Below are 16793 nucleotides of genomic sequence, written 5' to 3'. Positions count from 1 at the left end.
ATATACTTGTTTTCTCTCTTAAAGATCATGTCTACGGCGAAAACTGGAGAATCAAACCAGGAAGAATTAAAAGAGACAGATGTTGAATCGACACGTGATCTCTCCTCTGTCGGTCCGGATTTAAATAAAAAGTTCTCTGAGAACACATTATTCAGCCTCCGTGTTGTTGCCAACATTTTTGAGATTTTCAAGTTGTGAGTTGGAAAACGTTGGGAGCCAGTGGTTCAGGCTCTGCACGGAGCAATGCAGCTCGGTCTGTCTCTCTGTACTTCAGTTCACTTTCACAATATGACTCACATTTAAACTCGTTTCACTGCTACAAACTGCACTTTTCATCCTTCATCCATTTTTCAATCTTAAATTCAAATTCAAGGCAGCGACACAGTTTAGCTTCAGCTTGTGCGGAAGCATCGATCCCACTGTGATTTCTTCTTCTCCTCATTATTCCCTCAGTCAAACCACAAACAGCTGATTCTCATCATTGTTCCCGCCGCCCGTCCCCTGGACAGACACTCGTCCAGTGAAGCTATCTGTGAGTTACAGTTGAGCAGCACGCAGGACACGCCACGCTGGGACTCTCACACCTCCGGCGCTAGGTTTAACGGGAGCAGCAAATGGATAAACACGCCATGTGTTTGCAGCTGCACGTGTCTGTTGACTGTGGAGGCCTGAAGGTGCTGCTTTAACGACGGGCTCAGGTGCTAAAAGTGACACCTTCAAGACGCCCTGAGAAGATTCCAGCGCTCACATACTCATAGATACCAAGACTATCCGTGTCCTGTATGTGGCTGACAGCATCCGCTCATTAATGTGCTCGCACATCGCTGAAAAAATAGGAATGGTAATCATATTTATTTCAGAATAAATTACATGGTCTGTACTTACATACACTCTAAAATATTTTTTAAATGACTGTCAGCAGCGGCTGCTGAAGAAAAACCATAAAATTAAAGTAAAATGTCCTAATTCAGATAAAGTGTAAAAACAATAAATTTACAGAAAGGTTCATTAATATTTCTACGGAGAAAAACTGTTATTTTACAGATTTCTCCTAAATTATTATGATCAAACACCATTAATAAAGTGAAGCCACTAAAGTTTCTGTCAAGAAACTTTTTCCTAATAATAAAATGAAGTGTCACTCAATGAAATATTAACACAAGCTTAATATTGTAAAGTAAACCTTTTGTTTTGGAAGACAAAGTAAAAAATACTGTAAAACAGATTAAAATCATCTCAAACTTCAACTTGCAGTATTTGTGTCAACATTGAATCTTTAAGTGTAAAGTAATGTTAAAACCTGTAGAAGCTCAATCTCAATACAATATTTACTGATTCAGATCAATTTTCTTACATTTCTCATAAAATATGATAAACTGAAGAAATGCAAATTAAAATGTTAAGTCTCTGTATGTAGTCTTTCAACTAAAGTGGGGTTGGAAACTTAATTACAAATAACATACACACCACTATTGACTTTATAAGTGTTTCTGGTTTAAAGCTTAAACCTGGTGATGTATTGTCACTCCTGGTTCTTCAGCAGTATCATGATCTCACAGGTGATGTACTGCTGTGGGTCCTTGGCCGGCCCCAGGTTGATGTCTCAGACCAACATCCAGCTCTTTGAATTGAATCGAGGACTCGGTGGTAAGAGTTTGTCATGAAGCTGTTGGTGTGTTGGAATCTGTTCTGTGATTTATCTTTTAATGAAAGCTGAAAATCCTAAAACAGTCAGTTTGTCTGTGTGTTCAGGTGCTGGCCAGACTCTCCCTTCAGCAAAGGGTCTGTCCTTGGTCCAGGTGGGATAAGGACAGACCTTTAACCTCAATGTCCCGGAGGAGCAGCCTGGGCCCTCCAGCAGGGGTCTGCCTCCTCCTCCTCCTCCTCCTCCTCCTCCTCCAGACGATGAACAGCATGGCCCCTCATCCAGTGTTGTTGGTCCTCCCCTCGCTCCAGCACCACTCCCCTCTTCTGTTCCTCCCCCTCCTCTGCCTGGACTACCTGTACCCAGGACCAGAGCCTACAGGAAGAGGAAGGTGACCTGAAGCTGCTGTGGCAGAGCGGGGGCCGCTGCCTGGAGGAAAAACCCTCCGGCTGCCAACGTCATACATCTGCAGCAAGTGTGTCCAACCCAGAAGGATTGACTCTGACCTCACTCACATTGCAGGTGTGTCACACTGTGACTGTTGGTGGAAAGACTGTGGAGGAGTGGAGGGAAAACGTTTTCTATCTTCATTTCTAACTTTTAATTGACATTATTTATAATTGTTATATTTGATTTGTTGCAGTTGGAGTGGTGTTTGTGTCAGCTGATGTCTCATGATGATCTCAGTATCAGATCTTTATTTCACATTAAAACTGCATTAATTTCAACAATTTACAATCGACTGACAAATTAAAAGTAGAATACAGTTGTGAATGAAGGTGCAGGTGAACTTCACTGACACAAGACAAGTCTGCATCATAAAGAGGTGGATAAATCTTATTTAGTAACAAGTATAAATTATAGTAGAGATGTAAAATAATACTTCATAGCTCAGTGAGGACAGAGCAACAGTCTGACAGCTTGACTGTTGTGTGATAAACCATTGTCCTGCTTTCCTCCCAGTGCATGCTGGGATACATTCCAGTACTTCAAACTTTTTTTGTTTGAAGTTTGAATGTTTGATGTGATGAAGAAAAGTTTGTTGCATTTCATCCAGAATCACAAAGTTTGAATGTAGAAGTCACATAAATATAAAACTAATAAGATTCACCCTGAAATTACAGAGAATCTTTAAATTGTTCGTATGGACATTAACCTTTATATTAACAAGCTACATTTTTAATTACAGATAATTACTGTCATTTTACATAGATTTGTTTGTAATTTAAGAAAGCAGAAAAAATACAGTATAAATAATACAGTAATTTTTCTTTACAGAAATAGGAAATAAATGTAATTGATTATTATTGGCATAATGCTTAAAATACAAGTCTGTTAATTCACAGATCATTTCTGTCATTTTACAGACTTTTGTTCACAATTTAAAAAAGAGAAAATGACTGTTAGAAAACGTATTTTCCGTAAAATTAGGATTTTTTTACAGTGTATTTACATTCATTTACATTCATTTCTGATGAGAAAAATACTACTGTGAGCTTAGAAATGCAACTAGTATTCCAGAAAACACACAAAACTATTGACAAAAAGGTTCTGGTAACTCACAGCTGCTGCTCTTAGTGTCGAGCTGTAACACTTTTCTAAACAGGATATTCACCCACGTATGTATATGATTTGTATAGAGACAAAGGACAAGCTCATTTGCAACGCCCGTCCCTCGACTGGCCTTAAAAATTTATTAAAATCCCACTATTTATGTTGTAAAAGGCTGTATTATTATCTATTTAAAAAGATCATACCAGATCACGATCCATGATCTTGCTCATCATCTGCATTCTGTTCGCGCTCTGATTTTATTCTGAAAGTCCTGACAGGAAGTTGCGATTCCTCTCTTTCTGCTGCTTTGAAGCTTCTTTCAGGACTGATTGACTGAACTTATTTTCTTCATACGGCGCATCGTATGTCCGCTCTGTCAGAGGCTTGTCAGGCAAGCAACAGAACCTTTGGACCTTCCTCTCCAGAACTTTGCAGACACTACACGTGTTTATTGTCTGCATGTAGATGTACGGTTGACCTGACGTGTGATAATATGGTATGGATTTGTGTGTGTGTGTGTGTGTGTGTGTGTGCATCACTCGAAGTCACAGCCCAGCAGCTCTATTCTCATGGTGATGGAGCCCATCCAGTTCCTGGGGACGATCCGGATGAAGCGTGAGAAGATGGGGGGGTAGATGTAGTTCTTCACATGGTCGTTGTTGTTTGTGTTTCCAGAGAACGTCTGGATGTGATGAGAGAGAGGGGAGAGAGACATCGTTTAGACTCGCTCCTGCTCAGGGTTTGTGTCGTTACAGTTTCCATGTGACTCACCTTGAATGCGAGGTCCTCGTCGTCTGTGTACTGGGTCCAGTAGATCCCGTCGTTGCTGTACTGCAAACTGTAGGAGATGACGTACATCTCTTTCCCCAGAGACTTGGCCCCCTGCGTTACTATACCTGTGATCTTCTTGACTTGGGGCAGCTCCACCTGAAGCCACTGGTTCATGTCATTATGCTGTGGAAGAGATGTCAGCCATTAATGAACCACTGGAGAGAGCTCTGTTATCTAAATCCTGTCATGTCAGCACTGGAACTGGTACCTTAGCCTGCCAGGCGTTGATGGTGCCCTGTTTGTTGAGGCGTGCGAGGGAGGGTGTCCAGGGTCCAGAGTACCAGCTGGTGGCTATGGAGCTGGCAGTGATGTGACGGTGTTCTATGAGTCCGCTCTCCATCCCCATAGGCACCGAGCAGCCTGAGGCAGCGGAGAGGAAACGTCACGGTCACAGGAACCCAGACTCAAGTACATACTGCATGTGCACATGAATGTTGGTGTCATTTGGGGGAAAATTTGTAAATCGGGAGAAAAATTCCCCCTTTCCTAAACCTGCAGCTCAGACTGAAATTATGTGATTTGCAGAGTCTTGCAGTGAGACACATGATAAGTTCTGTGTCCGGTGAACGTGAGGTTGACGTGCAGTCACATCTTACCATCGAGCTCGCAGCCGTAGAACTCCATGCGAACTGTGGCCTTGTTGTACCACTTGATGGGGTGGAGCCTGATGAACCGTCCAACCACAGGAGGGAAGAAGGTGTTTGTCTTCGTCTCATAGGCTTCCTGGTTCCCAGTGAACACCTGACGAAGGAGAGAGAGAGACCACAGAGATCACACACTTCGCTCTTAGTTTGTAGCTGATTGCACCGATCACAGAGGTGATCAAACATCCCCACCCACCACCACCCACCACCACCCACCCACCTTCCAGAGGTCCCTGCTGTCGCCCTTATAGAAGATCCACTTCCGGCGGTCGGTGCTGTAGGAGATAAAGTACTTGAGCACATACTGGGACTGGAACATCTGCTTGGCTCCCTGAGTGGCCACCTGGCTGATCACAACTGGCCGCTGGAAGTCCACCTGTCCACAGGTAGCGGATTGTATTACACAACAAGTGCACATATTCAAATATATATGGAGTTATTACGCCTACAACACACACCTGGATCCAGCTGCTGTTCTGATCTGTGCTCCACGCGTTGTATTTACCCTGATTGTTCAGTCTGGCAAGATGAGGCTCCCAGTATCCTTCAAAGACGGAAACACTGTCAGTGCTCTGGTGACGTCTTTACCTACAGAGCTCTACTACAATAGTGAAGCAATAGTTTCATTGTGATTGCAGGAGGACTACAGTGTGTGTGTTGCCACAACAGGACAGGACGGACGTACGGCTACCTCTGGTGACGAAGGCTGTGATCTGGTCATCCTTCACACTGCCTGACTGTAGACCCAGTGGACGGGAGCACTCTGAGAGGAGACGTGCAAGTAACATCTCAGTATTAAAGCACAGCATAACAGTATGTCAGTACAGTTAGAAAACTACAATCACCGCCTCGTGGTCGTATCCCTCCGCCACTCAGACTAGTTCCAGGTAACATCCCTGTTTATCCAGAGTCAGAGAAGATATGAACCATCTGTGTGAAATTTTGTCGTAATTGCTGTGTGAAGTCTTTAGTTTGTGAGGTCACACTGACTTTTAATCTTTGACCTTTGACCCCCAAAATTGAATCTGTTTTTCCTTGAGTCCTAGTGGACATTTCTGCCAAATTTGAAGGAGTTCTGTCGAGGAGTTACTGAGATATGGCGTGTGGTTTTTTATGAAGTCCTGGTTGACATTTCTGACAAATTTGAAGAAATTTCGGCGTTACTGAGGCGCGGAGGAACAATCAACCTCTCTGACTGTTCGTACCGTTATCCAGAACCAGGAAGAGAGTCTGCATCCCCTTCTGCTGGTTGAAACCAACTTCTGTCTCCAGCTGCCACAGGCCGGGTCTGGACGGATACATATCCAGAGTAGCAAAGCCCCCTGCAACGGTAAATAAGTTGAAGCATCGTCAAACATCGGCAGCAGCTCGACCAAGAGAAGTTCATCTGAATTCACTTGACAGACGTCGCGGCACTAACCGGGCAGCAGCGGGTAGACCGCCTGTCTGTAGCTGTCAATCTTCTTGTGGAGGAACGTCTGGCCGTGGAAGTGGACGCTCTGAAAGTCTTTGGGAGCACCCATGTTGATGAGGTGCCAGCGCGCGAGCTGGTTGGTGTACATCCTCAGGCCCTTCAGGTTGTATATGATGCCGTTGATGGCTGGGGAAACAACAGGAGGATTTATTTTATAGTTCTGACACAACGATATATCATCAACAGTCAACTTGTTGTTTAAAGTAATCAGTGGTTTATATATATATATATATATTATATTTGAAAGGCTTTGGGTGGGGGATCATTTTGAATGTACATCATGCATTACAGTGGAACTTGAGGTTCTCCTTGAAGTTGGGGCCCAGAGTTCTCCTTTGCATCTTCTTCTGAATCAGCTCGCGGTTCGTCTCGTAGTACCAGCTCTGCGACTCGTCGAAGGTCTTGAAAAGCAGCATGAACTCCCTCATGTTCTGCAGGTTTCTGCTCAGGGTGCCCTCTCGACACACCAGCAGAGGCCCGATCAACCCGGAGTGGATGTCCCTCTCCTGAGAGACGGAGCACAGACCAGGTTTAATGTTAGTTTTAAAAACCTCAGCACAAACATGTGATGTCTAGAATCTGGATGTATATATAACTTTCAGCCCATCCTTGTGTCCCACAGTGTCGATGTGGCCAGAGTCAGACATTCAAATTAACTTTACTTTGTATATTATATTACATATATTAATATATTATTTATATTTAGTTAAAAAATATCTACAAAGTACTCACGGGATTAACGCCTGAGTAGTAGGTCCACGTCCGACAGTCCTGGTCATCGGCCTGTGGCCCGGCGTTAATATCGACCTTCCATAAATACGTGAATGTGTGGTTGGGTTGAATGGCGTTGTCTAATTTGTACCAATACTTGGAGCCGTCTTCATAGGACAGACCCTCCGTCTGTTTGGCGTAGGAAACCCCATTTGGGTGAATGGAGTACGGGCGGTTGGCGTTGTTCTTGAACACCACCTGCAGGTCAAGTAGACACGGTCACACACTTACTCATTTGCATGCTGGGAGTTGGATATAAAGATCAGTACAACTGTCAAGATTAGGCCGGTGGCTGGTTAGCTTAGCTTAGCACAAAGACCGGAAACGTCATGTCTAGCCCTGCATCTGGTCTTTTCACACACTTCCTGTTTTATTTTGATATCACCAACCCACTCTCCTCTCGTTTCAGTTTCACTTCCCGCCCTCCCCTGTTTCCCGCCGATGTGATTGTCTGCCCATGCCCTGATGTGTTGCACCTGTGTCCTGTTGTCTCCCCTCTCCTGGTTTAGTCAGTCCTCCCTTTGTCTTCGTCCCTCGTGTCAGGTGTTCCAGCCGTCTCTCCTAGTGTAGTGGTTTTCTGGTGTATGACCACTGTTCTGTTGTTGACCTCGCCTCAGTCTACCCCTTTTTGGATTTGTTTGATTACCTGTGTACCAAACCTTTGCCAGTTAAGACTTGTCGGATCCTCGCCTGTGTCAGAGTTGTGCTTTTGAGTGCTCATCTTGTGGTTTCAGTGCATGACACCGGGAGTTAGGACTAAGATATAGTCTGGCACAGAACCGCCATGAATCACTCAATAACTGAGCTTTAGAGAAAGACTGTTCTACATTTGGACCAGTTGTGGTCTTGTCCTGCTGCTTTTCATTTAAACATACAGACATAAAGCAACTACTAATTTTCTCTTTAATTTACACATTTAAATACAAAATTAACATAAAAATGAAAAGGTATCAGTCTTACCATGATGCTCTGTCCAACCTCTGCTTTGATGACGGGTCCCAGGATGCCGAGATGCTCTTCCATCTCTCCGCGGATGTCAGGTGTTCTGAAGTTACTGTCCACGTAACTCCGGAAAATCACCTTGGTGAACTTAGTTTCTCTGCTGTTTGGTATCGACTTGTCTTGCCTCCTGTGGTGGTGACACATCCTTATTTTTAGCTTTTTAAGTGTATGGATGTTGTACAGGTTTCCCATAACCCTGAATGGTCTTTACAAACGCCACACGAGCATCTCTTACTTCAACCTCTGAGCTTACCTCTGTCCGTAGCCGCCATAGTCCCACTTGACCTCCTCTGCAGCGATGAAATACAACTTTACATTCGGGCCTGAGAATTTTAAGTAGTATTTGGTGGTGTCATCCGGCTGGAGATTCTTGATGTCTTCATGACTGCTGTAGGGATCTTTGAAGGACACATACTCATATTCATCTGCACGCACGTCCTGCTCGTTCAGCCCTAGATGGTCTGGCTCGTTCCCAGGAACATAGAGCTCGTAGTCACTGAAGTCAGGCCGGGGCAGGCCGATGACCACAGGCATGTTGATGAGCTGCTCCTCATCAGAGAAAGGCTGTGGTGCGTTGGGTCGTGACCCGCGCGGCGTCATGGCTGGATTGAATCCACGGGGAGAGAACGCTAAACTGTTCGGTAAACCGCTCCTGATCACCGGCTTGTATTCCTTCCTCTTCTTTGTTTTCATGCCTTCGCCCCTCTGGGGCCTCTGTCGGAAGGTCACTTTCTTCTTCTTCTTCTTTGGTGTTGGCGTCGTTTGAGGGGTCTCTTTCTCAAAATATTTCACCATGTGGTCAGGAATATCCATGGGCTCCACCTGGTGCGTTCCCTCATATGTCCAGTTGTGGCCCTGTGTTTTAACAGAGGTGGTTTTAATCACCTCTCTGTCGTTTTCTTTAAGGTAGATAAACACTTCTTCGCTGCTCTCGGAGGCACTTAGCACCTCATAACCTCCCTTTCCCACTGCACCACTGGAGGGGGACACGTTATCTGGATCCACGGTCTCATTGGAGGAAGGTTCTGCAGAAGACGTTTGGTTCAACTCACCAACAAAAGCCGTGATGTTCTCCCTACTCCCCGAACGAACCTCCCCCGATGCATTTGATGTATCTGGATGTTTGATATTCACTGTGCCATTTTGTAAGGGCTCAGTTTCAAGCAAAATCTGTGTCACATTTTCAGAAGAATCCGTTTGAAGTCCATGCTCCAGCTCTGCGACTGCGCCATCGTCACCGGGTTTGTCGTCCGTGCTGCTCGCGTTAACCTCGCCAACGCCATCCGCTGGAACAGACGGCGAATGGTTTGTTGTGTCCGCTGACACGTTAACGCGGTTCGTCGCTGTGTTATTCTCATCTTCCCTTTGCGATAGATTGATAACAGACACTTGGTGGTCTGGTGCGCCGTGGAGACTGTTGCTGCCGGAAGTGGACAGAGGCACAGAGTAAGAGAAGACATCCCCTCTGGTGAGTCTCTCCTCTGAGTCCTCTGCCGGGACCACAGTGGTCTGGTTTTTACCGGTCAGGGTGTCGTTAATTCTTTCAGTCTCCAAGAGGGAACTAACATTTCCAGGTAATGATACAGTAAGATTGGTAGTTTCTGGTAATGTTACCGTCAGATTGGTAATCTCTGTAGATACATTTCCAGCCACTGATGACGCCGTATCGTTGTGAATTGTTGTGTTGTTCGTGTCGGACACAGCATCACTATCACGGTCTGAGACGGCTAGAGAGACGCTGCTATTTATAGTTGCACTGTCATTCTGTAGTAAATCATTGGGGCTATAAACGACGGTTGAGTTCTCTGTTTTCAACGTGGAATTGCCAAACACTGACGCATCACTTGTGTTCTGTATATGTGTTGTATTCTCACTGATGCTTTGGTTCAGCAAATTGACCACTGTTAGGTTTACTCCATCAACCTCTGCCCGATTTAGAAATAATGTCTGATTGAGTGTATTTGGCTGTGGAAGAGAGGTGTCGTTGTAACTCTTTGTCTCTGTGAAAGTAAAGGTGTCGTTGGTATCTCCGCCAGGCACATCATAGTCGAGGAAAGAGAGATCCAGCTGCTCCACATTTGAATCTTTAGTTTGGTTCTTCAGAGACCTGAGACCTAATTCTTCTGCAAACGAATCTGTGTAATCATCCATCACTTCAGGTTCTTTTACGTCTTCTATGGGTACCGGTATCTCCTCTTCCTTCTTGAGCTCATCCAAACTGGGAGGCTTCCACTCACTAAATTCTTTATCATCATAGTACTCATACTGGGAGTCACGGAAGCACTCGACATCCCGGAACTTCACGCGCATTCCTTTGGTTGTCTCATGGGAATTCAGGGAAGCCAGGAGCCAGATACCTGGTGCGAGAGAAAAATCGTCCATGAAAGATTAAAAAAAAACATGAAAAAGTTTCACATGGTGGCGTCAACTATCAACAGAACAGAGAGGTTCAGAAGATCCTTTGTTCCCACTGCCATCAGGCTGGACGACCCCTCAGCCAAAGGAAGTGGACTAATTTTATTATTATTTATTATTAACTGTTATTAATATTATTATTATTATTATTATTACTACCAATAAGCTACTGGACACATAAATATCCCCTAGCGGATAAATAAAGTATCTATCTATCTAGTCTGTGTGGACTCATGGATATCACGCTGTATAAAATATATCCACTATATTGTTTCTACTGCCATAATATTTTTTCAAGTTAAATGAATCTTGAGAATACTTGGATAGACAGTACTCATAAACATGACATGACATAAAAAGGTATCGTAAGCCCTGACTGACCAATGTTGGCCATGCTCATAGTGATGGTTTCTCCGGTCATGGGGTAGAGGCTGAGAAAGTCCTCCATCCGCTCATTCAGTTCGAAGACGTGGCCATAGAACGTGGCTGTCTGGATGTAGTCCTGCGCTCCAATGCTAGACACGTGCCACGTTGCAACCTCACCGTTGCAGAAGCCCAGGAGCGGGCCGCTCTCAAACACGTAACCGTTAATCGCTGTGAGGACACGGACATGAATATTAGACGTCCGATTTCACGATGAGCTTTTTGTTAGCTTCAGTCTGATTATTGCAAAACTTACTGTGCATGACGTTGGACTCATAAAAGTCCTTGTCTTCCTTGTTGACTTTAGTTCCATCAGTATAGTGGCCAATGTTGTGATCCAGGTACCAGCTCTTGTTTTCATCAAACACAGCAAACATGGCGTGCTGCTCCTTGTCTGCTTTCAGCTGTACAAACAAAAACCTTTATTTACCCATTTACATGAATCCACTTACATTTATAGAACATTTCTGATGATTAAATTTGACTCTTTGTGTCTCAACATACTGAACCTAGCACTGGAGGAATGTGCACATTTGACAATGACATTGACAAATCAATAGTCTTTAAAGTGTAATACAGAATCAATATAGTTAGCTAACTTTAGTTTTATAGCCTTGTGAAACATTTTGCTCCTCTTTCATCAGGTTACAAAACCATTAAACGTCAGTCATCATAGATGCAACAAGACATTGCTCATTAGCACAAAACTGTAGAAAACAGAAATAAATAACATTAAAAATAATGTAATTAACAAATAAACTTTATGTTAATCTACAAATGCAACAATGTTGTAATTATAACCAATCCTCTGAGGATCATGATGCATCAAATAGTTACTGAAATAATTTCAGCCTGGACCAACCGACCAATCAACAGACTGACGTTGCCTTCCCTTGAACCGTGGCGCTCTTTACCTGCACGTTCCTGACGTTGAGGGACTGACTCTTGCAGATGAGGATGGGTCCAATCAGTCCCGAGGCGATGTCTCGTGTCGTGTCCACCGCACTGTGGTACATCCGTGTCAGACACCGGGGGTCTCCGGGCAAAGGCTCATCCTCCTCGACCACTCTCCAGACATAGGTGTGTGTCTCACCTGGCTGAACACCGTGAGACTGGTTTCCTGGCAACCACACCACAAAGCGCCCCATCAGATATATTGAAACCATTTCATATGATCAAACCAGAGTGGACAGTCCAGCTTACAAAGTGTTGAATCCATCAGTTTTATGGTGAGGACAGACTCAGTACCTCCTGCTGGGTAGTTGACTCCCTCGTCTGACTTCTCTATTGTCAGTCCATGTGGATAGATGCTGTAGGGCCTGGACGCCATGTTCTTAAAAACAATCTGTGAAAGGACGGGAGGACGTGTGAGGACACACTGTGTGCAAACAATGTTAAATGATGCTCTGTGATCACAGCCATTTATCTGAAACACTATGATTGTGAGGTTAAAGTGCCGAATTTACAGCTTTAACTCGATAGTGATCATGTCCGCAGCAGATGAACAGCGTGGAGATAAAGCAGCAACCTCCAGACTGAAACATGAAGCAGCAACAGTGAAGAACCAGAAGCTGCAGTTCCTCTAACGACCACTAGAGTCTGGCTCCAACAGTGAGTCAGTCCCCACAGACTCCCATGTTAAAATGTCCAACTTTACAGCAGAAAATAGGCAGTTAGTGGAGCCTAGAGCTTTCAGCCTCTGTGCTGCCCCCTGCTGGAACCAGCTCCCAGTGGATCAAATCAGATCTGCCCAAACTTTAAGTGACTTTAAAAAGAAGCTAAACACTGCTCTGTTCTCCACTGACATCTTGTAATCATGCACTTTAATTAGGTATTATCTGTTCTACAACCTGTGTTTTAATACTGTTTTCTTATTAGGCTTTTTACTTCTATTTTCATGCTTCTTTTATTTCTGTTAAGTGATAATGAGCATTTACAGACACACTGTGTTGTAATGTTAATCACTTTGAATTTTAATTTTGCCATCCAACTGATTGGATTTTTTAAAAAAACGAACGCGCTCTCACCTTGATGACGTCTCTGATCTGCGCTCTGATCACCGGGCCCAGGATGCCGCGCTCATTCATCCTCTGCTTGTACTCCAGCCGCTCGGTGAACGACTCGTTGATGTACTGAGAGTACACCACCTTCTTGTACTTCCGACCGATCCGTGTCGGAGACTGTTTCAAGTACTGGAGCATGAAGTCCCTGCACAAAAAAAAAGATAAGAGGTTTGACACATGGATATAAGAAGACACGGCGTGTCCAGTCTCTTCAGAATGAATTAGGAAGTACGTGTGGTGCCACAGAGGGACGTCTGATTAGTTTGCATGCTGCTTACTCATCCACATGTTCCTGCACAGTGGGCGCATAGTCCCACACGATCTCCTCAGCTGCGATGTAGTATGTCCACTCCGTGCTCTGCTTTTTCTGCTTGATAGTCATCCGTCGCAGCGGCGCTTTGAAGCCACCGCACATCTCCACATCCACGAAGCCGTGCATCCCGGCTGCAGCAGGAGAAGCATTTTAAATGTGGTCACGTGGGTAAAGTCCGTGGTGGATGGATGACGCAGAGGAACACTTACCGTCCATGTGCTTGTTGGTGTGCGAGGAGAGCATCCAGCGGCCCGCGTAGAGAGCCACCATGCTGGCGGTGGCGGTGGAGCCGCTGATCAGCCCCACGGACGACACTTTATGTCCGGTCTGCTGCAGCACCTGCCCGTGCATGTGCACGGAGAACACCTCCGGCTGTGAGCTCATGCCCACCAGGTGCAGGCTCACAGAGGCATGAGCACACACTCTGACATCTGGACAGGGAGAAGAAGAAACCATCCATCACTTTGTGTGTCCTAACTTTGGATTATTACCCTGAGGGCGGGGTCTCTCATCCATCCACCATACATCTGTACATATCAGCAGGAGCACAGTACTGTCCCACATCACAAGCAAAGTTCCTCTGTTCCACAGAGAAATGCACACAGCCTGTATTCAGAAACTGAGCCTTAAAACCAGCCGTCAGGACTTCTGGAACTTTGTGATGTCACAACAAAGCAGCCACCAAGCCCCGCCCACCTGGACCCACCATCCAAACCTTGCAGGATTTGCTTTCTCTGAGTGTTTTGAATCATCAACACTGTTGTTATGGTTACTTGCTGTTTAACATACTTGGCGTCCTGACTTAGAGCAGAGGTTTAACTATTAACCAGAACTGAATCTGAGGTGTCACATGTTCACCTGCCAGGAAGCAAGTCTTCTCCATGATGTACTTTTTATGTTCTAGATCCAAACGGTGCGATAGTGATGTCAACAACAACAATAATCTACTGTCTAAAAATCCAACAAACATTATAATTCAACATGATTCGTAGATAAATATTAGAGAGTAAGAAATAAAGTCAAAAATCTGTTTCCCTCTGAAATATAGTTGAGGAAATGTTGCGGAAAATAGAAAAAGTTGATGTTGACGTGGGAGAAAGTCAAAGTTTTCCTTCGATGTAACGAGGATACCAAGGATCAGCTGGCTGACAGAGTTTGTCTGACTGTCTAAGTGTCTGACTGACCAGGTAGCGATCCCTTTGTGTATCCGTTGATGGTGTACTTGACGTGGTCGTCTGAGGTGTGGTCGCTCGGTGTGTACTTGCTCTCTCTCTCGTCAAAGACCCCAAACAGGAAGACGTACTCCTGGTGGATGCCGATCTGCCTCCCCGACTCATCCAGACTTTCTGGGAACAAAACGGAGAGACAGAGAGAGAGAAATTAACAGTTTGTGCTTCTCCCCTCCGTGAAACTAAAGGTGAGACAGGGCCAGGTTTTACTGCTCACTGGGTTTGCAGATGAGCAGAGCCCCGATGAGGCCTGAGTTGTAATCCTCCACGACCTTCCGGTGGGAGATGTAGGTGTAGGTGAGACAGGTGGGGTCAGCTGGCTGTGGAGAAACCTCTGACGTCACCTCCCAGTAGTAAACGTGCTCCCCGTTCGGGTGCACGACGTCATCCTCTTTCTCCTTCTGTGACGTGTTGTCGAAGTAGTTGGCTCCTGCAAGAAAAATACATTCAGTTTGAATAAGAGCAAAAAAGAAAAGGTGAAATGAATTAAATACAGTTGCTGTGCAGGGGTCTGAGGAGATTATTGACTTCCTTCAAATTACATTTTGCTTAAATCCCAAACTTAATGAAGATTTAATGAAGAGCTTCCTGTGAGCTTCCTTTCATTTTTAAAACCTCTGCTCATGAGGACACAGAGAGATTTGGACTTCAGTACTTTGATAATCTGCCTGTCCTGGTTAATATTTTAGAAAAAGACAAACAAAGTTGTTTGTTGTGTTGGCCAATCTTGTGTAATTATTAGAATGAGTAACGTCCTGATCACACACTGTGACCCGAGCAGACACTGTGAGTTACTGCTCGTCTTCAGGTTTTCCACAGCTGTCAGTCAGACGGGAATCGTCTGGGTTACCGTCACCCACCCTCCGACTGTTTCCCGTAAGCGACCCCGTGTGGGTGAATGCTGTGCGCTCCGGTCGCCATGTTTCTGAAAGTGACGACAATCGTCTCCCCCTCCTCGGCCCTCAGCGTGGGTCCGAGCAGACCTGTGGAGAAACAACACACTGAGGCAGCAGAACAAGCACCGACAGTTCACCATGACTCGTCTCTGTCTCTCTGTTATTACTGATTCACTGACCAGCAAATACAGTGTAATCACTGGCCTCTGAATTTTAATTTGCCTCATACATATATATGTTTTATCTTCCTGATAATACTTTGTGTTTCCACAGAAAGGAGTTTATATTTCTTTGGTGCTAGTCAGAGGGAAAATATTCAGCTGGGACAGATGTTAGTTAGAAAACTGACAGCTGTTTATTTATGTCATACTGTGCAGGTACAGGTAGGTCAGCTTTAATATCTCAACACAGTCCAGGCCAAATATCACAATATATCATATTATTGTTTTATATATTTCAGGTTTAAGTGATGCTGCCACTAATCAGCAGTTCAAAGTTTTATTTATCACATATTAAGGTTGAATGTTCAGTAAGAAAAGCAGTGAAATGAGGGTCAGGAAAACTGATGTGATGTACAAACTGATTCCTTCCTGGGAAATTACTGTGAAATTGACATGAAGTGAACTAGAAGACAGGAAGTGGATTTCTTCATAATTAGAGCCAGACAGACAGACAGATGAGTTTACCTAACCAGGAGGGATGAGTCTTAGCCTGTCTGAAGTCTTCCTCATACTCCCGAAAGACCACTTTCTTATAGGTGGGACCAGATCTACGGAGAGGTGGAAAAACACACGACATGAATCAGCGCACAAGAAAAACAAATGTGCAGAGAAATGAAAATAAACAAGATACGAAGATATGAAGACACAAGTTTTCTTCTGCATTATTACTGCAATTATGGTTGACCTAGCATGTGTCTTAATATGTGTGTGTGTGTGTGTGTGTGTGTCGTAGATAACAGTAACAAGCTGACAAAGACAAACTGGACTCTTTTTACAATGTCCAAACAGCTTCAGTAACAGAATACTGGTTTATTCTTTAAAATAAATAAATACATAATAATATCACAAAAATACAATATAAAATAACAAATATTGGAAACATTAAATCAAAAATAGTGTTTATGTAATTCTTATGATTTAATATCAAGGGTCCCACCTGTGTGTGTCATTGCCAGAGTACTTCCAGTCTATCTCGACAGCAGCGATGTAGTAGTGTCTCTTCCTGGGTTGGTGCTGGTCCGCGTTGACATGGAGGACAGTCAGGAGAACCAGGACGGGCAGGAGACGCCGAGCTCCGGCCCAGACACAGAGCCTCATATCTGGGATCAATCCTCCAGGTGAAACTGGTCTGTTCAGCAAGTGAAGAAGCTGTGATCTGACAGAGAGGTCCGCTCTGTGTTTTATCTGTCACTGACACACACACACACACACACACACACACACACACACACACACGTTTAAACATTATGTCCCAGGGCAATGAACTGTGTCTCTGCACATTTTTTTTCCTCTGTTGTAATGAAAACCTCAT

The 16793-nt window shown here is 44.5% G+C and overlaps 1 protein-coding gene across 1 annotated transcript; it reads right to left on the bottom strand.

The window, feature by feature from the left end:
* Positions 1 to 3359: 3359 nt before the first annotated feature.
* Positions 3360 to 16638, bottom strand: f5 (coagulation factor V). Its single transcript, XM_022767282.1, has 25 exons — positions 16419 to 16638; positions 15947 to 16029; positions 15225 to 15347; positions 14582 to 14794; positions 14320 to 14481; positions 13345 to 13566; positions 13101 to 13266; positions 12787 to 12967; positions 12008 to 12104; positions 11674 to 11879; positions 11016 to 11163; positions 10718 to 10930; positions 8175 to 10278; positions 7880 to 8048; positions 6881 to 7117; positions 6438 to 6654; positions 6095 to 6274; positions 5880 to 5996; positions 5366 to 5437; positions 5133 to 5218; positions 4895 to 5050; positions 4627 to 4771; positions 4239 to 4390; positions 3971 to 4153; positions 3360 to 3881 (listed from the first exon to the last, which is right to left on the bottom strand). The coding sequence occupies exons 1-25, from the start codon at positions 16577 to 16579 to the stop codon at positions 3735 to 3737; spliced, it is 5940 nt and encodes a 1979-aa protein (XP_022623003.1). The 5' UTR covers positions 16580 to 16638; the 3' UTR covers positions 3360 to 3734.
* Between the last annotated feature and the right edge of the window lie 155 nt (positions 16639 to 16793).

Source organism: Seriola dumerili, unplaced genomic scaffold (assembly GCF_002260705.1).
Source record: "Seriola dumerili isolate Sdu_G_001 unplaced genomic scaffold, Sdu_1.0 BDQW01001125.1, whole genome shotgun sequence".
NCBI lineage: Eukaryota > Metazoa > Chordata > Actinopteri > Carangiformes > Carangidae > Seriola > Seriola dumerili.
The sequence above is the reverse complement of the archived record's forward strand: the minus strand, read 5'-3'. Positions and strand labels throughout refer to the sequence as shown.

Bases quoted from the DNA above. Each gene is read 5' to 3' on its own strand.
- f5 (XM_022767282.1), bottom strand. From the start codon at position 16,579: ATGAGGCTCTGTGTCTGGGCCGGAGCTCGGCGTCTCCTGCCCGTCCTG. The intron at 12,968-13,100 runs GTAAGCAGCATG...TTTTTTGTGCAG, and splicing joins GTGCAGGAACATGTGGATGA to GGACTTCATGCTCCAGTACT. The intron at 4,391-4,626 runs GTAAGATGTGAC...CCGCTGCCTCAG, and splicing joins CTACGGCTGCGAGCTCGATG to GCTGCTCGGTGCCTATGGGG.